The sequence below is a fragment of the Hippoglossus stenolepis genome, chromosome 15 (assembly GCF_022539355.2).
Source record: "Hippoglossus stenolepis isolate QCI-W04-F060 chromosome 15, HSTE1.2, whole genome shotgun sequence".
Classification (NCBI taxonomy): Eukaryota; Metazoa; Chordata; class Actinopteri; order Pleuronectiformes; family Pleuronectidae; genus Hippoglossus; species Hippoglossus stenolepis.
Window position 1 is genome coordinate 21,284,504 of NC_061497.1, and position 21,254 is coordinate 21,305,757.

General features: G+C 42.9%; 1 protein-coding gene across 3 annotated transcripts in view; it reads right to left on the reverse strand.

Moving 5' to 3' along the window:
• gria4b (glutamate receptor, ionotropic, AMPA 4b) overlaps positions 1–21,254 on the reverse strand; it is a 101,208-nt gene that overhangs the window by 13,895 nt on the left and 66,059 nt on the right. For 2 of the 3 annotated variants that reach the window (XM_035179266.2, XM_035179263.2), the window contains exons 8-11: positions 20,908–21,012; positions 19,368–19,478; positions 11,484–11,690; positions 7,764–8,137 (exon numbers count right to left, since the gene is read on the reverse strand). In XM_035179266.2, coding sequence (XP_035035157.1) covers positions 7,764–8,137; positions 11,484–11,690; positions 19,368–19,478; positions 20,908–21,012 — 797 coding nt within the window. Of the gene's footprint in view, positions 1–7,763; positions 8,138–11,483; positions 11,691–17,721; positions 18,401–19,367; positions 19,479–20,907; positions 21,013–21,254 lie in introns of those variants that run through there. The other variant, XM_035179265.2, reaches the window with a different exon arrangement.

Consider the following 21,254-nt stretch of genomic DNA (forward strand, 5'->3'; position numbering starts at 1 on the left):
TCTTTCTCTATTAACCTTGAATTGATGATGGTAATACACTATGCTAATGGACTCCTGAACATATATTATCTCAATGGAGGGTCGACTCACAGCTGGAGCGATCGTTAAACGTTTCCATCGTCCGCTAAGAGGAAGTGTGATGTCATTTATCCGAGATTTATTTTTCCTTATTAATTGTTGAGTATTTCATTGATTTCAGGGTCTAAATTGTGATTTGTGGCATCACCTCGTCTGCAGGAAATCTTCATGGCACGTTGTGTTGTTTTGAGTTATTGTCATATTTTAGTCTTTAATTAAGTGTTTCTCTCATTAAAACTTGTTTGTGTAATGACTTACGGACCAGAATACATTTCAAAAAGTCCCAGCCTCCCTGATCTTGGGCTCGGCTCAGTACTTAATACTCAGTGTGAGTATTAAGTGGACGTGGACGTGGTATTTAATCAAAAATAAAGGATAGCTTCATGTGTTTTTAATGGATTTCTGAGATAATAAAGGTTGATGGTACAGATAAATAAGCTCAATTAACTGACTATGTTTACGTGGACAAATATTTTGGATATAAACCCAATGAAGACAACATGTAAACAGTATTTTCTGAATAGCCTGAATAAGGTCATACTCAGAATAGGTAATAAGACATGTTGAGTATTCTAGTAATATTGTGAAGATATGTACACATCGCAGTGTAACTTCCTATAATATTACATGAAATAATTTAAGGGAGTGTTGAATCTGTTTTACTTTTAGTAATAATCCAGATGTGCTTCAACGAGTGAGGTCATTATCAGTGTTTTTTACACAATATAACTCTGCTAAAAAAAGCAGAAAAGGAAAATCGAAACATGTTGGAGTGCAGTTAGAGGTGTTGTGTGAAACAAGGGAGGGGGGGGTGGGAACTTGACTGTAATGATGCATGAGCTCAGTTTTCCCACAAGAGGAGAGAAGAAAACCAGTCGGGGGGAAAAGAAGAAATAAGAAATAAATTTATTGGAAGAAATAAAAATTGAGACAAAACAGAAATTGGCTCCAGTGTTTTGGGGGAATGGGATTCTTCAGTCCAGCAAACCTCAGGGTATAAGAATGTTTTTTTAAAAAAAAAAAGAATAATTTCAGTAATTACACAGCAATTAGTCAGCACTTTCCCTCCGAATGGCTAATTTGACTAATTTAAATTAATTTGTGTGAATTAAATGGGACAGGAGAGATGTAATGTGGCTGGCGTGGTGAGCATGTTGGCGAGGTGGCACTTCTTATCTGCAGCAATTAGGAAAATGAACCTTGATGTGTAAAAGAACGGAAAACAAAACTGAGAACTGCAACGTTATTGTTAGGCAGGTTTCTACAAATTTTAAATTAGACATATGACCAATATTCCTCTATGTACCATTGAATTATGTGAATTCACAAAAATAAAACCCACAAAAATAAGGTTACCTATAAAATAAATCTAATTTTACATCACGATACATGAACCGCAAAGTTGTTTAATCCACAACTGAAATATCAATGTGTAGTTTATCAATTTAATCTATTAATTTACCTTAAAATTCTAAAAGCTTTTGTTTTAAATGGACATCGAGACTTTAAAAAGGTCGTCTTCTATACTGATGCTTCCATGAAGTGATGGAACCAGCAGTATATGGAGTATTACAGTACATTAACAGAACTGTATGCAGGAGATACCGTCACAAGGTGGAATCGTGTTTACCTTCTCAATCGGAAGCCGATAGAATTTCAAAGAGAAAATAAGATTCAGGAGCTCAGATGAAATTTCAAGGTCGAAAAAAACAAAGATGAAAGCCGAACAAATCTCATCTCAGGATTAAAGATAATAAGGTTCACGTTACTGATCAGTCAGCGAATCATCCGACACCACTGTGATGTGAGGCAACAAACTTTGAAGCTCAGAGTCCCTGATTCGCTCTTTTATTTCGTTTGGTGGGGGAGAAATTAGAGATGATGCTGCAGAGTTTGTGCGTCTGCAGGTTTCCCACAGGATCTGAGGATTGTTTGTGGGACGGAGAGAAAAGAGAAGAAAGTGGAGGAGGGGACGAAGTGGAAGACGGAGATGGAGAGAGAGAGAGAGAGGGGTGGGGGGGGGCTCTGTCCTTGAGCAGAGTTTAAATAAATGAGGAGGAGCCCGTCAAGGTGATACCTGGGGCGACCACACTTTCTGACTTATTCATCGCTGAGAACCTGTCACTCCAGATCCTGTCCTCAATCTCAGATGATGAAGGATTTAAAATCTGGATATTCACGTAAATCTTCAAATATAAAGCTGAAAAAGACAAGGTCGCTTGTAAAGGTCGAGTGAAAATCAGTGGCTGGGGCGGAAATACTGTTACTGCAGCAGCTCACATAAATTCAGTGTAAAGTCCCTTGAATTACCTCATTAATATACTCAGTAATATGTTTCTTCAACTTATTATTCCACAATTATTATTTTATTTCTCTCAATTGCTCATAAGCAACTGAGAGTGAGACACTCCCTGCATGATTTTCACATTAAAAGACTAGGAAGGGGGGGTTCTTTGAGCCTCTGGAAACTTTTAATGTGAAATATCTGTGCCTGTAATGAAACTAAATGCTTGTTGGGCGTATCGTGAGTAAACCAACTGGTTTAGATTCACTTTTTTAATCAAGTCACCGCACAAACACAACTCTCGCAGGTCAAAATGACCCAAACTCTGGTGTTTCACCATCTGGACCTTCACCGTGAGTGAAGAGATAAATCTCAGCATTTCCAAAATGAAATTTCATCCATCAATTATCTATTATTATTCCATTATCCTCTCCTTGAGGATCCTGGAAGGGCTGGAGCCGATCCCAGCCGGCACTTGGCGAGAGGCGGCGTGCACCTTGGACAGGAGAGTGGAGGAGCCACAGGAAATGGTCCGGCTGGCTCGGAGTCAAACCCCAGACCTGCGGTCCAAGACGTGTGAGCCCATGTGATAAGCAGCCTATCGGCTATCGGGTGGAAAGATGAACTTCTTCTGCAGTAAATTAAGTCTATTTGTACAACTTTATTTTCTAATTTGTAGCTTTAACACTCTTCACCTCTAAAAGTTACTGAAATGAAACAGAGCACAAAGTAAAAAAAGGGAAACTGGAGATGTTTTTGATGAAAGCTCATCATTAGCTGGCTCCATGATATCAAAGCAGAAAACACAAACTTGCCACCTGACCTCTACATAGATGCAGCCCGGCGCCTCGGGATTTGTGAGAAAAAGTGCGACGAATCCGGCGAGAGAGCGAGGAAGGACGAGCGCTGCTGACATCAGCGGTGCGTGATGCAGCAGCACGGCAGCGTGTCGGCCGGATAACAAAGCTAATTGGCAGTGAATTAATAGAATAATGGGGATCTCGCAGATAGAGCACTTGAAAGTCATTTCTCCTTTTCAAACACTGTCGGCCTAAATTCACCACTGAAATTAAAAGTTATGCTTCATCTGCAGCCATCAGGAAACTTGCCATCAGTGTGCACGTGTTCCCGAGCCAATCAGGACTAATCAAGCCAATCGTGGCGCTCTCATTAGCTCGCCGGAGACGTGGCGGCTGTGACTCAGCGGATGGAGACGATGATAATCCATCGGAAGCAACGAGACGGAAGCGACTGGAAACACCTGGTGCAGCCTTGAGCGACTTCACCTGACAACGCGTGGTCGTGATATTCGTATCGACGTCCTCTGACTGGTGATGTGGCGTCCGGGGGCCTCGGGAGGAAACGCTAGAATAACTTCACCCCCATTCATGTGGGTTTTGTAGTCAATTAAGAAAGACGATCATGTCACCGTTTCATTTATGCGCCCCCTGTTTCCACGGAGACATTACCATGGGAGACCGGGTTATTAATCACTGAATTAATTATTATGGGCTGCCTCGAGGAAGCAGAGGGAGGTATTAACCCTTATTGAGCGAGAGAGAGAGAGAGAGAGAGGAGAGTAAGACGTTCAGTGGTATTTCAAATTCTCAGTCAGTGCTGTGTCATGAGCGAAAAAAAAATAGGTCTACATGAAAAGTGGGAGAATTACATTTGTCTCAGAGGATGGACACAACTTCAAATATTGATTTAGTGCAGTTTAAAGAAAAAGAAGTGAGATCAGGATGCTGGGTGGATACAAAATGTAGTTTAGGCAAGATCCATACGGATTTTCAAAATAAAACGATCTCTGTCCACATGAGCACTTTGGCTCTGAAGCGGTTTTACTCCCGTAACACCTGGAATCACATGACCGCTCATGTACACTGGACATTCACGTGTCGGTGTAAACAGGAGGTATTTGGTTCTTGGTTGCAGACAGAGTGAGGCTACAAACAAAGAATATCCCGTCTCCTCCACATGTGAATAATGTCTCGTCTAATACTACGAGACCTTGATGCTTCCGCTCCGCTCCACGATCTCTACTGATCAAACCCTGGCTTCCAATTTGGTCAAAAGCGCAGGAGGGCGCCACCTGTAGTACAGTGGGAGGAAGTGGCAACACGTCGTCCATCTTTATTTACAGTCTATGATTTCAAGTGACAATTGTTTTCTCAGCTCGTGAAGTTCGTAGGTGATCTATTTGCGGCGTAGGAACATGTGGAGGATCTAAAGTTTAAGAGTTTAAGTTGTACGTCGCCTGACATCTCAGTGTCCGGCCGCCTCCCGACTGTAACCCTCGCATGAGCGAGCACAAACTCGTCCCGTTCACCTCTGCCCCTGTCACCCCCTCCACGCCGTCTAATCCCCCCCTGTGTGCGGGGGGGAGGATTTGCATGTTGCCCTGTCAGGCTAAACTGGAGTGGATGCGCCTCCTTGAGCTCCGGGGCTCGGTGCTGATGGATCGGGAGAGGCCCATGGGATTAGCGGTGACAGGTGGGATGCAGCTGGGACCACAGGCGCAGACAGAGACGGTTGAAATGTGGACTTTTCACTCTGATGCCGACATTGTTGTGCGGCTCTGAAGTCCTTATCTGCGGTACACAGGCGGGGATGGTGATGGCGGCGGGTGGGGGGGTGGTCTGCACACATGTGAACAAAGCGAGTGTACTCCTTGAATGAGTGTCCTTAATCACAGTCACAGGGCCACTGTAGTCGCCTCTATAGGTTGCTTACGTGAGGCCGGGCTATAATTTCCCAGGCGCTCTAATGTGCCTCGGGATCCTCCATCTTCTGTGTTTCTCCTCTGTTGATGGGGGGGGGAAGCTGAAAGATACAGGTCCGTGTTTTTTTCATCTTCTAAAAATCTTAACCAACTCTATTTCACTACTACATCCATACGGGCTTAAAGCAGACAAAAGACGAGTTATATAACAGACTTAAAATAACTATAGGAGGCAGTTGAACAGTCGCTTAAAATAACCCAAACAATCCATCTGCGGGAAGTTAAAGCTCGACAAAGCCTTTCAAACAGCTGAGAGCGGCTTTAAAGACACCGAGACGCCATTACAGGCTTTAACACTCTATAGGTTCGACCACAGCAGAGGGAGCGTCGTTGAGCGATGACGGACAGGAAGCCTGATCTTTGGTTGCGGGAACAAAAACGACCAGCACTTACAGGCTGGAGGGAAAACACAGCAACACAGAAGCCGCAGTTTCTCCGCCCTTCCACCAAGTACGTTTACTGGAGTCCACTGGGCCGAAGCCCCAGGGGACGCTTGGTTTGGGTTTCGTAATTTGGACAAAAGGGAAGAGAAGTCACAGACAATGTGGAAGTGACAGGACGACACCTTTTTTTAAGTGCGTACTTAATGAATCACACGGGTTTTCTAATGTGGAGCAGACGGTGCGTTCACAGAGCCGCAGACGCTGATGTAACTGGGGCTCAAACGCACAAGACGCGAGGCGTACGAGTGCGAAGCGGCGACTGTCAGACACGGAGACGAGCTAATTCCCTAACAAGCAGACAACACAGTGATTGAGGGTGAGGCTGTGAATTACAATATGGCCGGAGAACAGGGAGAGAGAGACAAAAGAAATCAATACTCGCAGAAACACACACTTCCTCTTCCTCTCTCTCTCACAGACAAACACACACCACGTATACACACAACAGGTGTGAGGTACAGATGTACACACAACACGAGCAGCAGACACTGTGGTGCAACACACGAGACAAACTGCCCTGATACTAAAGTATTTATATGAAAGTTTTAAACCACAGTCCTCATGCAGCGATATAAAGCAGAATGTGCAGTATACTGTAGTTTATTATATATATATACTTATACTTTAAATATATATTACTTATACTAACACATATATCATCAGTGACACAGGAAGAAAACTTATATCTCTAGTGTTAACATCTGAGAAACTAAACAGTAAGTAGTTTTTGATAGAGCCCGACCGATACACAGACTTTTATCTGCGTTTATGTTTGCTGCTATGAAAACTTTTATTTTACAGAATAATCAATGCAGAAAATATGTATTCAAGTTCGATATATTTGGTTTTCTTTTTACTTGTAATTATTCATTGTGAAGTTTATGGTTAAGTGATCAAACTATGATTACTTTTCTTTCACATAAGGTTTGTATATTTTGGAGATGTATCAGTATTTTACCTGCCTCCAAAAGTCAGTCGGGCTCTAGTTTACTAGTTTACTAGTTTCTAGTAACTTTCTTTGTGTTGTAAACATGCTTATTTGCTTTCTTGTGAGATGGAACAACTCAATCTAACGTCTTTGCTGTGTGATGTTTAGCTTAGCTTAGCATAAAGACTAGGAAGCAAAGGGAAAGTCACACGAGCCAATTCAACAAAACTCCTTCTAACAAATCTAAAGCCCATAAACTAAAATATCTCAACAACTACCGGTTGGATTGTTATGACATTTTTATTCAGATGTTTCCCAAATGGTGAATCCATAATGATTTTGCTGATCCTCTGATTTTTCCTCCTCTTTTTCTTTTTCTTCGGACCATGTACAGATTAAATAAGTGAGATTCACTCTGTTAATTAATGAGCTTTAAAGGTGTTTAAAGTGTTTTTTGAGACCACTGGAAAGATTCACATCAAACTTCTCATCTCATTCTCAGAAAGATTGCAATGAAGCATATTTCCTAAAAAGTTGAACTATTTCTTTAAACACACAGCATTTATATTTTCAACTTTAGAGTCGTATAGAACCAACACAACACTATAATTCAAAATCTTAAGTCATGCCAAAACTTAACAGATGAAGTTCTTACATTATTAAAGTACTTTATGAAGTTATATATAGTTATTAGATGATTTGAGTGGAAATGTATCTTATTCAGCAACAACAACAATCCCCATTATTGTCAATAAAAGTCACAATGGTGAAGAATGAGAGGATTTCTCATGTATCTTCACAGTTTATAATGAAAACTGAAGCTTTAATGTGAGATATGACTCAAGTTGAGGACACACGACACAACTTTAGGATTACTTTAGATCTTGTATCATACAGATGCACACACGTTAAACTTATCGGAATCTGGGGCAGTGACAACTTAACAAAGTCAAGTTTTAAAATTATAATTTTTTCCTTGTCACTGTCACAGGACGGGGCCCAGACTCCTCCGGTGTCTCTTTTGTCGATAAAACTTGAATCAGTGACGGAGTTCTAAACTGGATTGGCAGGCGAGGGACTTAAGTTTGCACTGATCGTCTAGACGACCACGATCCAATCGGACGTGATGTGACATTGTGATTACAACTGTCCTGGAGGTCGTGTGATGTGTCCCCAGCCCGAGGAGGACGGAGCTAAAGTGAGACACTGGCTAACGTCTCTGACAGCTGAGGGAGCGTGTGGCCTTACCTGGGGGAGATGTCACAGCCCTGCTGCATGAAGGCGCCCAGGGAGAACCAGAGCGAGTTGAAGATGCCGAACTCGTTGGGAGGCTGGTCGCTTGGCGGACCGTCAGTGCCCTCTTCGGGCTCCTCGGTGTGCCATTCGTACGGGCTGAAGCGGCTGACCAGGAAGAGCACCACGCTCACGCCGATATAGGCGAACACGATGCACATCCAGATCTCGTAGGCCAACGGGTCCAGGAAGGAGAACACCCCCGGTTTGGATTTCTGGGGCTTCTTGATCATGATGGAAATGCCCAGCGACATGAAGGGCTTGGAGAAATCGATCACCTCCTCCCGGACCAATGTAATAGTCAAAGGGGCCACAGCGATTTCCGCTTTCTGCAGATAAGGGTTTGGAAGAAGAGGAATTTGATTAGCCGTCGGAATGAGCCTCACGACGAGAGCTACAGCAAATCCAAATGATGACAGATAAACAAATGCAAATGATGGATCATCTCTCTGAGCTGTGCAGCAATCAAACATCACTTAGTCACAGATACGACGTCCCAAAGGCCAGCAGCTCGCCAGCCGCCAGAAAACACAACAACAACAACAATTACCCCCGTTTCTTCTTCCGCAGCTCGTGTCATTTTATCTGAATTTCTCCCTCGACTGAACAAATCTCTGAAGCCGAATTCATCTCAGAGTGATCGAGTTAAGACAGAGAGAGAAATTGAAAAATAAATTGTGGGACCCTCTCTAATGCTGAGAGGCTTAGCTGGAACTCCGAGGGAATCAGCAGGGACGATAAAAAAATAATGTGTCGGAGAAATATGCTTACAGCACAGGAAGGGGAAAATGTGAGGCAGCCACCTCTGAGGTTCTGCAGCTGTGGAAGGAAAGGAAAATGCATACTGGCTTTCTGGAAATCCACAAACCAGATTAGTGACTTAGCAACACTTGTGTGACCTTGCTCGCCTGGTGCGGGAGCAAAGGGCTTAATAACGGCGAGAATTTAAAGTTTCATTACGACCATCTGACACTTAAGGAGGCAGAAAAAGGAGAAAATGGGCGACGAGGGGGGAAAAGAAAATGAAAGAGATTTAAGTTCTTTCATCCTCAGCAAAATGCACTAAGATGACAGCTCCGGGGCATTTAGTGTGCGCTGAAATACATGGCAGGTTAAAGGGAGGCAGGGCTTTTGTGGCGGCGCGGGGGCTTTTCAGGGAGAGCCAGGAAGACATGAATGGTCTCTGAGCGGAGCCGCGGACGGGAAAGTGCTGACAGCTTCCATGTCCTCAGACGTTCCCGTGCACGCTGAAGAAAAAAGCTTCCAGCCTCCAAACTGGCCCCGAACACAAACTCTATCGTGCACGACTGGACACATTCATGCACGGTATTCATCTTCACACACAACTCGCACACATCTGTCGCTGTGAGGACCTTCCACTGAATCTAACCTCTTTCATTCCCTCTCTTCTTGTCCTTCCTCGGGTGTTTACCCTAAATCTCATCCTTATTCTTATTCTTTTTTATTTTATTTTATTACTTGTTTATATATTCTTTCCCCAGCTGTGTGACCTGCAGCGTGGGGGGGGGGGATCTGCAGGGTCACTGAGTGCTTCTGCTGTCACTGCTTGTGAAATAGGTAAAAGTAGCAGCGAACAGCTTTTTTGGTTCACGTGTGTTTGACCGACCTGGTCCGTCTTTACACCAAAGGTGCACTGTACCACTTGATCCGTCCTGACACGTCCCTGGACTGAGCCTCTGAGGCGCTACCAATGAAGCTCAGCTGAGAGAAATGTCACTGATCACAAAAAAAAGAGCTAGAAAAACTTATTTTTGTCTGCAAAACTGTATATTTTAAAGTTATTGCTCGAGCTACAACTATATGTTGTACTATGTGGAGCCATTTGCTGACCGAGAACATTTACTGAACCTAAAATCCGATTTTATTCGACATAAACCTTTTTACCTTTCATGGTTTTCTATGTCTGACTTCACAAATATGCTCCTTTCTTCACTCTGCTGCCGTCTTCGACCCTGAAATCCCCCAAAATCAATCCTAACCACATTCTTGAATCCTGTTTGATTCCACAGCAAGGTCAGCAGGAGAGAGCCGCCTCACCTCGAAACCAAACCATCACCTCAGAGATTCTCTAACAAGCTCCACGCCTCCGCTTCTCCTCTTTAACCCGACGAAGAAGCTTTGCTCTAATGCTGCACTAATTCCCTTCTTCCTGCTAGCATCGATACCACCAGAGACGGTTAGCCCGTTTACGGTTTCATTTCCGATGGGTTTAATTATCTACACAACAAACAACACAACAACGCAGCGACGTTCAAACTGAAGATTCATTAAAACTCTGTGGATCGAGAAATGCTGTTCGTACAGACACAGCAAAAACCTCCTGTAAAGGGAACATTCTACATGTTACATCACATGGAACATATTTATATTCAGCATTATGTAATATTATAACTATATATAACTCAACATAACTGATCAAATAGTGGTAGAGGACAGAGAATGTATTTATTATAGCTGGGAGAGAACCAGGATTTACACATGATCCTAATTTAATAAGAAGTCATGTTTTTCTAATCTGATTTTATTTGCGATTGATGCAAACTCAGCATTTCCTCCACGTTTATCTGTTGTCTAGAACAATTCTAATTCATGTACAGTATTACGTGCATTTACATAAGTACAACAATTATATAATTTTACTGTAATTTCCTACATCTGGACAGATATTTCACATTAAAAGCCTCACGGTGGATAACAAGAGCTGGTTCCAACCTGGCTTTTTAATTTGAAACATCAGCAGGAAGTTGAGTTTCTTCACACACTGTTAAAACCTGCAGACCTGAGATCTGCTGTTGATGGTTAAATGGGAGCTGGTGCTGCAGCTCAGCTCCTCCCGCTGAGCGGCACAGACTCAGAATCACAAATGCATGAAGCAGAAGCTTCAAGACAAACAATTCAATAGTTGCTGGGATTTTTCAGCCTGTTTTTCCCCGTAGAGCCGTGCTAATAAAACCGTCTGTGTTGTTGTAGTGTTGGAATTAATGCTTCAGAGGATCACTATTCTTTAATGTGAGCTACACATACAGGAAGTTTATATTTTTGTACCCAGACTTATATAATGTTGCACTGGCCACTATTTAAAACTTAATCATAATTCGTATGTACCAGTATCGTAATGCCTGATCTAATTCTGTCTGTTTGAATATATCTAGAGTCCAAATCACACAGAATCTGACGCTGCACTTCCTTGGGCCCTTGACCACACACATGTCAAGTGTGAAGTCGATGAGATAAAGATAAAGACACAAACAGACCCACAGATTCCTGGAATTATTAGTTACCGGCTTTTATTTGAGAAATAACAGTGATTTAGTTTAATTAATTACATTTTAAAATTAAAGTCTATAATTCTGACTTTAATGGGATTTGTACATGGTCATAAAGATAACGAGTGATGAATTTTTCTATTTAATGTATTGTACTTGCCTTTATGGACTCTCTGCTCACAGAGCACATGAACTAATTTGGCTTTTATCACTAATTTCTGGACATTTTAATCTTTAAAAAAGGTAAAGAAAAGTTTTTCTCTCATAGGCCAAGTTACTCTATGGATTTAATGCATTTATTTAAACACAGTATTGTAGTATTTTCTATATATACCATAACAAAAATAAAGTTTGAATGTGATGAGTGAATAAACACTGAAGTTCTTACCCCGTACACCAGCTCCCCGACCATTCCGTTCCAGATCTTCGTCTCTGGGTCCCTGGCGCCGTACTTCCCGTCCGGCACGATGGAGATCTTGTACTTGATGCCGATGTGCTTGGCGATCTCCGAGGCCAGGTCCACGCAGTATCCCTCGTACTGGTCGTTGCCCTCGTACATCTCCCAGTTCTTCTTGAGCATCACATAGGGACCCTCCTACACAAGGGATCATAAGCAGTGAACCAGACCATCAGACAGACAGACGGACGGACGGATGGAGAGACGGACACCAGGACTCGCACAATGACTCGGCAACACACAACAGAACGACAAACAGGAACTGCAGCTCAACATTACCAATCAGGGGAGACATTAAAGGTAGTCTGTGAGGTTTTTGACCACCGGGAGCGCTGTGGAGCAATGCTTGTATTCAATCTGCATGCGTGCGAGCGATGTAATGTACATAAAAACATGATTTTATAATATTTATTCAACATTTAGCAGGAGTAATGTTCCCAGAAACATAGACATGTAACAGAAGAAGATAAATAACTAGGCAGGAAATGCATTTTATCTTTCAGAGATACACATGAAACATTTGGGAATTGTACAGATAATTAAGAATAATTATTAAAAGCTGCACAAAAATACTCCACAGAAACAAATATAAATAACATTTTCAACATGATCATTGTGCTGTCAAACTGTGACGTGAGGTGAAAAGTCATTTACAGAGTTTCATGATGGTTCCTGAACTTTCATCCTCAACAATAAATCCCTGTTTAGAACATCAGCTTCAAATTTTATAAATAATCCTGAACACTGATCGACAGACGTTTCAAAAATGTAGGTTAGAAATGACAGGAATCAGATTTTTCCTTTCAATTCATGGCTCTAAATACTACATTACCCAGCAGCCTCGGCTACAATGGAGAAGTCAGTCAGAGGCTTGAATTAGAGGCAAAGACAAACTCCTCTGTTGGGTAATATTATTTATAGTTAAGTATATATTTAATCTAACTTTATATCTAGGTGCTGTATCTTTAAATTTAACATCTTTTAACCGACTGGATCACAGCTGCTGGGAGATGCATTTATCTCCTAAAGATGATTTTTGTATTTTACAACAAAACAAGATTAATGTGGAATCCTGACGACACTAGTGCTGCATGTTCACATCACAGACTGGATCTTAGCCAGAGAGAAACCACCAGAGTTAATGTGGATGAACGATACACAGGGAGGCAGAGGGGGGGAGGAGGAGGAGGAGGAGGGAAACGCATGACGAAGCAGAGGTGGAGGCAGACGTGAAGCTGAAGGGAAATGAGAAATGAGCTGCAGTCAGAGTGAATGACTTAAAAACCTAAAAACGAGGCTGACTCAACTCGAGCAGTCACCAGGGACGGCTGCATCACTCTGCACCGTAACCAGCGCGGCGTTATACATCATTAGATTTGCTTTTGCTCAGAGAGTGATCCCAATGTAAACCTCGTGTTGTTTCCCCCGCTCACATTTCCAAACAAATGACTTTTGTCACGGAACGCAGCCGATTGCATATTGAGAACAGGAGCAATTTATTCTGGAGATATGTTTGCTTGACTTTGCCCGGGGCCAAAGCAAGGTAAACCAAAGACTCTGCGGCAGGGAGAGAATGCAAATGCTCGGCTGAGCCTGCGGCACAATAAAATGTTGCTGTACGACATAATGATGGCACACTTTAGCAGTTTCATATCAAAATAAGACATCTGTTACCTGGAATTCATATATGTCACCACGGCTGTTATAATTCTAACAGAATATACACAACGATTGAATTAATAAGAGAATAAAATGAGATAAGCTTATTACTGAGGAAAACCTTTTAATCCCTGTGGAATTGAGTGTGATGATAGTATTTCTGTGTTATTGTTTCCACGTGGGTCTGAAATAAAGCTAAATATTAATTTTAAAAAGCTGAATACGTCCCCTTGACTTTTTGACTTTGAGTTTCAATCTTTCCCGTCGTATCAAAAACACACAAAGCACAAAATAACGCAACGAAAGCGACAGTCGTCGACTAACCTTTATTTAAATTGACCGATTTTTCTACAGAACAAAATCTGAGGAATAATTTGAAAGAACAACTTTATCATTTGGTGCCAATTGCAGGGAAAGTAAAGACAATCTTATAAAAGGAAATTCACATTCTCTATGATTAATGATGATGTTATGTTTTCACCCCTGTGCATTCGGTTGTTGGGCTGTTTGTATGTTTGTTCATCGGCAAGATCACACAAAAACATCACTGACTTTCCAGAGATGAATTCGTGGATCTTGATGAAACATATTTAGGAAAACTAGATTTCTATGACTGTGTGAAATTTGGTGCAGCCTCAAATTTGAGGGGACTCTTGGGTCTTGGCAGAGTTATTCACTCTAATTATTGCTCGTCTATTTATAGTGGGAATCATTCAGGGATGACGTACCTGTGAAATACAGCATTACTTAATTTGTTTTTCACCCTGTGTCCGATTTTAAACTTTCCCAGGCTGATGTTGGAGTTTGTTTTGGACGTATATCAAACAGAAAAACAGCTTTTAATCCATATGATTTACGGCGGCGGGGCGTGTGACGGCGCTGGCAGCCGGAGGAGCAGCAGAAGTGGCAGAGATAAAGGACTCAGTCAATGTTTCTGGCACGAGAAGAGAGCGGCACTTCAGAGATCTTCACAGCAAAGCCTGACAGGCTGGTCAATAATCACAAGCACGCTGCCTCACTCACGGCCTAATGAGACTAATTAAACATGCCATTAACATAGGCACGCACACACACTGCAGGGCCGGCTGCATGTCACAGATCCATACGTATGGGTGGACACACACTCACATACACACACAGACGCACACATCTGGCTGCCCTGTGCAAAGTGTTGTGTGCATTATGTAAGATAAACAATCTGTTGCCCCTTCTGTTCGAATATGAGCGGTAACAAGCAGCAAAGCGACGGCACGACATCGTACGATAACTTGAGCACAAAACCTTTTATGATGCAAACGCACATTAGTGCTTCTCAGTACATCTCTCATCTCATTCATCAGCAGCCACTTGAGGCACTAAACACATTTCTATCTGACTTTGATTTAATACGGCTCGCGCGCCGTCGAAAGGGGGAAAACATTCAAAGCACAAAGAGAAAAAATGTATATTTGCAAATGTCCCCTTTTCTTTTTCATTTGAAGTGCACTCGACTGGCTGCTGCAGGAGAACATCAGGTCCTTGTCGAGGGGCTTTGGGTTAACAATGGGGTTGAGGGGAAAGTTCCCGTTGCTCAAGCTCGGCCTCAAACTCAAACTTTACAGTTGTAGTCGTCACTGTTTGCTCCTCGCAGCAAGAAACATGACAATTTAATATAGGACTTTTAGAAGTAAAAGAAAAACTAATTTACTGCTGCATAAATCACACAAAACATGTTTTCTCTACAAAGAATTAAGGCTGTGTTTTGTTTGTCCTGTTTTATTGCAATTTGTACCGTTTATCTTTTAAAAAATCACGTCCCCTCAAACATTAATTTGGACTCTATTTTGTTACGCTCATTCCAACAATGATTCCAGACAGGTTTTGTAAATCGTTCATTTCATCGATTCATTTGTTTTTGAGGAAGTTTTCCTTCACAAAAATGTCACACAAAAGTAAAAAGAAGAACTTCTGTAACAACTAAGGAAGTTGGATAATTCGCCCAAGTCAATAAAAATATAAAAGTAAAGACAATAAAGACATGATTTGATTGTGCTGACATATTTAAACTCTGCGTTAACTATTTGTACATATGCACATAAGTCACCAAAACGGACTTACTGAGCATTTTGTCCGTGTGAGACAAAAGGTTTGTTAACAAATGAATCCGTCCATAGAAGAGCTACTTGCATGACGCCGTGTGTGTCGCAGTGACATCATCAGGAGGAATTTGGGATATTAAAGTTGACCCTTTCCAAAAAAGCCAAACACGTCCTCCACCAGATTACCTTGGACAAAGGTGGAACGAAGACATAACTACAGGACCTTGTATTGTGCTTCTTTCCTGTCAGCAGATTAATGGCCGTCCCAGGTTTAAAGTGCAGTGGAGGGAGTTTAAAGCAGAGACACACTTCATCACAGCTCTCAGCCTCGTCCTGACACCACAATGACAGTCAGACTTTGTCTTTGAGAGTGTTTCTGTTGATGCATCAACTTCCAGGCAGCAAGAAGCCAGAGACATCCTAGAGATGTGTTATCTGCTAACAGAGACAGATAAATACAAGATGAAACCCAGCAGCAGATCTTTTCATTTACAAGGACCTGAATAATGCGAACGGCCCAGTGAAGCAGGTTTTCTAACAAATGCAGAGTTCAGTTATCTTCAGCCGAGCTCCCTTTTCTGTGCCAACAAGCAGCAGAGGTCCACTCACACACAGGAGGAGGCCTGAATGAGCTCATTTCAACTTCGCACAGCAGAGTGAGAATAAAAACACTTTAATTTTTTCATTTAAAGGAGAAAAGGTATGGTTGTTTGGACATAAGCGTGAAGCCAGTTTTTACTGCAGCAACTCGACGTGAAACCTGATGTAAAACAAAACTTGTGGTTGTATCTCTCACAGGTTTTTTGTTTCCACTGCAAACTTATGGGATGATTTCCTGGAGATGAATCTCAGTCATCAGGTTCCAGGAACTACTGCTGCTGTCAGTGATGAAGCAGATATCTCATAGAGACGACACAGGTCACGAGAGTGGGTTGTTTTTTCAAAATATAATTAAAAATAAGTCTCTCTCTGTATGTGTGTATTACAGACGTGCACTGAACTGAAACTTTCCGGAGGGGCTGAACGTAAGAACGCAAACCGATCAGTTCCTGTCATGTCCGGATAATGTCCGAATGAGCTCATGTGAGAATACAGCAGGAAAATGTTCCAGACATTTTCCTGCTGCCGGAAACAAACGATAACGGGTAAAAAGAAAGAGCTCGTGTGAAATACAGTAATAAATTAAATTCTGCATAAACTTCCCAAAATCCTCAGTGATTTGCAGAAAGGGAAAAGCTTTGTGGAAACATTACGACCACGTTGTGACAACAGATAAAATCCTACAACCTTCCTCCTCAGTTCCTTCTTTCTAAAGAGCCTCCGGAGGGTTCCTCTGTAAACTTCTGTTTCTGGATTAGAAAGTGTTTGTTTGGCGTTTGCTCTCGAGTTGAGATGGGAGAGAAGTTTTATTTTTACCATCTGGCCCATTTTGGGGAAAAGGCGAAGCTGATCCACTAACGAGTAAAGCAGATTATTTATTATATTGAGAGGCAATAGTGTTACACAGTGGCTATGGCTTATCGGATAGTGGAGGTTTTTGTGCTGCTGGACCCAGTTCCACGGCCTCATGCTGTTGTCAGATTAGCTTTTTTTTTTTATTTGTGAGAAAGCGTTTTCCTAAGCACTTTGGAGAGGAAGTCAGGTCAGGTCTGAAAGTTCAGGTTTGGGTCTCAGCTGTAGGTTCTGTGCTCAACTCGAGAATAAGTACAACAAACTAAATGTCTGGCATCAATCTACACTAAACAGTGCAGGGGAAAAATAAAAGGATTTCTGAGGCTCGTTTGGCCGAACACACACATTGTCCTGGTCCCAGCTGTGGCCTGGATTTTCTGTCTGTGCCTAAAACTTCTCTTGTTCGTTTTATCTCCCGTTGTTAAATCTCTTGCTCACTTAAACATAAAAGGAAATCGATAACAGTGTTATCGCCGCGGCTCCTTTTGTTGTTCTGGTGCGAAAAAGCCGCACAAGCTTCTTTAAAGTTCAAGCACACAGAACATGGAGTCAAACAATAGAAGAAGAAGAAGAAGGAGTAAAGGCGGCAAAGTTATATCTGTGAGATAATGTTTAAAGGACAAGGGACGTTCATTTTGCTGGTGGCGATGATATTACAGTGACAAGGAACCAGTTCACTCAGTCATTCATTCTCCATTCAAACGGAAGGACTAATTGTTTTCAATACACTTTATTCAAAAGAGTTAGTGAACACAACAGACGAAGGGAAAACACGGCAACGTCCAACGAGCGCCTGTCTACAAACCAATCGAAAGGGCGGTGATGACAACAGGACGGACATATATTCAAAATATAAAACCAAAACTAAACCAGATCAAATGGAAAGAATGGAACAAAGACATGAAGCTTGATTCCACACTTCATTAACTCTCGTGAACACGGCGAACACACTGTAAAAAAGCGGGCGTGAAAAGGCGGCCGTCACAATGTAAGTATAATATCATGCTACATAAAAGCGTGATGGATATGAACTGGCATGATTATGGGAGCATTAGTCTGTCTAAGCTGTTTTAGGGCTTACAGGAAGCCCTGTGCGTGCGTAGTGTTCTGTACATGAGCAGGTAGTCGGAGAAAGTGACAGATTCACAGTAATTCAGTTAGACACAACGTATATTCACATCCTGGTAATGCCTCCTTTTTCCTTCTTTTAATCTCAGGGGGCATAAATCTGTGCACAAATTAAAAAAAACATTCAAACCCAGGGTGGAGCTGTGAGTGGCCACACAAACACACAGGGGGGCATGACGATGTATGAATCCAGCACACACACACACACAGGTGCAGTGGGAGCTTGTTCATGACACTGTGCTGTTATAGGAGCTGGGAGAAAACCATTTGAGCCTCACTGGGCGTCCATCGTTTAGAAAAAAAGACCTCAATTTGCATTTCATTTTCCTCTCGAGTGGCTCCATGTCTTGCTCGGGTTTCTGAACAAGGGGCGTCCATTAACATGGCCGCCGTGTGTGTCTCCTCTCGCCCAGTGTCTTTAGGGGCCTCATTTCGGCTCGGTGTCCGTCACTCTGCCTTTTAAGGGCTTTTCATATCCTGCTAGCGTCCAACTGGGGCTCAGTTTCTTAAAATGGGGTTCCTCATCAGGGGCTGAAAAGAGGGAGGGATTGTGCTGAGCTGAGGACTCTCCATTCCCACCTCCTCCTTCCCCCTCCTCCACTCAGCTGCCACATGTACGCTCAACAACTGATCTACGCAAGTCGGCCATGTCAGAGTCGCTGCCGCGGCCGGAGATGCACATGCCATGCAGGAGGCCGTTCACTTCTATCATGTGTAAAATGATTTGATTGGTTCTGTGGCTGCGTGGAACTGGAAGAGTTTCAAAAGCCTTTAGAAAACGGCAGCTGGTTGCGGAGCCGTTAGATGTTTATTGGCACAATAAAAGAAAATGTAAGTGACGGTAAATAGTCCTGGAGTTGTATGATGTTTTATTGATGTTTCTATTGGAGTAATAAAAACAAATTTCCACTTCTCTCCTCTGAATGTACTCTACTGGGATAAAGGTGCAATCTCTCAGCTTTGATAAGTCATAACACTGCAAGGTAGTAAAACTGCTGAATTCTGGGTGTGGAACAGAAATATTCACTCTTGCAAACCAGCATTAGAAATGTTCCTGCTAATGATGTTTGTGAAAGTGGAAAACAATTAAAAATGTTTAACGTAAATCTAGAATAAGTCTTTATATCAATGTTAAAGCATCAAACAAGAAAGATTAACAAAGAAAACGAGGTTCAGGAGAAACAGCTGCTGATAATGTTGAGCTGGAAATCCAGAGAAAAGTGTTGGAATACTTGTAAAGAACCTCGGAACAAAACAAAAGCACTAAACAGGGAGAAGGTGGCGATGCAGAACAGTGCAGCCGACCACCGTACCAACCCTCAGGCTCCTGAATCTGCATAGCCCTCAACTGTCCAGTGTGTTCTGCAACAGCACCAGATAATAAAGTCTCCTGGCATCTCAAACAGCTAAAGAATATGAGTGGGTGCATGCACGTGTGTGTCTGTGTGTGTCAGTGTGTGTGTGTGTGTGTGTTGGCGAGAGCTTGCCGGTCTCTTACCATGATGGTGGTAACCACGACAGTGCGGTTCTCCATGCCAGACGTGTCGTTTGGAAGCAGCGGAGAATCCTGGATCAGCACCAGCTTGTCCGCATCAGTCCAGTAACCGATCTGCAGGGAGAAGGGAGATGTGAGCGTCCGTCCCACGACGGGCAGCGTGTTCATGTGGACTGTAAATAAAGATGGACGACGCGACAATCTCTCCAACAGTGAAGCCGAATCATCGTGATCACCCCCTGGTGGCTGGTAGATCGTAAACATCCTGCATGTGTAAGCTCACTACAGCACAGTCTCAAGAACGCGAGATGGTGGAAATCGTATGCAGAATATTTTATCTTTATTTCTGTACAACTGGAGAGAGTGGAGATGCGTCGACCATTTTTATATACCGTCGATGGTGTGTACTAATAAAATATACAAGTTATATGTTACACAACAGAGGTGCAGATCTTCAATCTACTTCTTAGATCTGGTTGTGGATTTGAAAATCATTTACAATCAAAGACTTATTTCCAAGGCCAAGAATAAACATTAATGTTTAAACACTGCTCCCCTGTTTTTGTCGTTCTAGCCAATAAAACTGTTTTGCTTTTAACACCAGTATCCTGACGTAGAGCTGTGATTCCACTTAAACAGACTGAGTGGGATCCTTGAGTTATTACTTATAGTCTATAGTTTAAACGGCCTCGTGCACGAAGTCGTGCTGCTTCGTTTTGTCTCAGGCGACTTCGTGTTACTGTTGTTGTCCAGAAGTCCTTCACTGGAACTAACACACATGATGTGTTGGGGTCATAATATGAATCTTCTGAGGGAATAATGCTGAGAGGAGGTTCACAGCAATGCTCGGCTGATTTAGGACTTTTGATAAAAAGCCAATACCCATCGATCTCATAATATATTGATCTCATAATAGACGGGAGCTTTGACAGCGACCATAAGCAGCTATAACTCAGAGCGAGTGGAGATACGCTCGCCAGCCGGCTGCTGGTGGCCAGCCAGAGGGGAACGAGGGGCCGTGATTGGTTGATATCTCCCGTGCGCCGGGGCATCGGGATGATTGAGGAACATGGGAAATGGTGGAGAGAGGCTGTGACCCAAACACACACACAGACACACACCGTGTCCTGACAGGACCCTCGCTGGGACCAGGAGACGGGCCAAAGCAGCTTTTGATTGATGGGAACCCCTCTCTGCTTCCTCGGCCCCCCCACCACCCCCTCCCTCCACCTTGATTGCTCTCCATTTCATTTCACCCCCCTGCCATCACTCACAAGTGCTCTCCCTCTCTCTCCCTCGTTCTTCCCCCCCCCCATTTTCCCTGAGTTTCATCTTCACACTTCCATCCTGTCAGAGCAGAAGCAGAGATACTGGAGGCCTGGTTATGATAATAGAAGACGCCACACTGCGCTCTGTGTTGTCCCAGATGCGTCACGTCTGCACATATCTGGGACCCTGCAGAGACGTGTGAGGCCTGAAACATGCAGTATTACATCACTTGGGACAATTATTCAAATGGCGGCAGTGTGGTGTGATGTCTTACCCGTCTGGGTCCGTTATTCTTCAGTTCAAACACGTCCATCGTGTAGTTGACCCTGCGGCCATAGTGGTCAAACTGGACATTACCTGTTAATCCCTGCAGCCGGACCTGCACACAGAGGAGAAGACATGCACCGTTAAAAGGACATCGCTAACAACAGCAGGCAAACACGAGGAAGAAAAACACACATCAGTACGAAGGTCAATCTCCTACTAAAGAAGATGAAAACATGTTGTCACCAGGAGAAGCAGATCAATACGAGAAAAGCAAGAACGATTAAGAGCGTCACCGTCACCGTGACAAGTTGTGTTGCACGTCTAATCTCTAATGTCGGGGAATGGCCTGAAGAA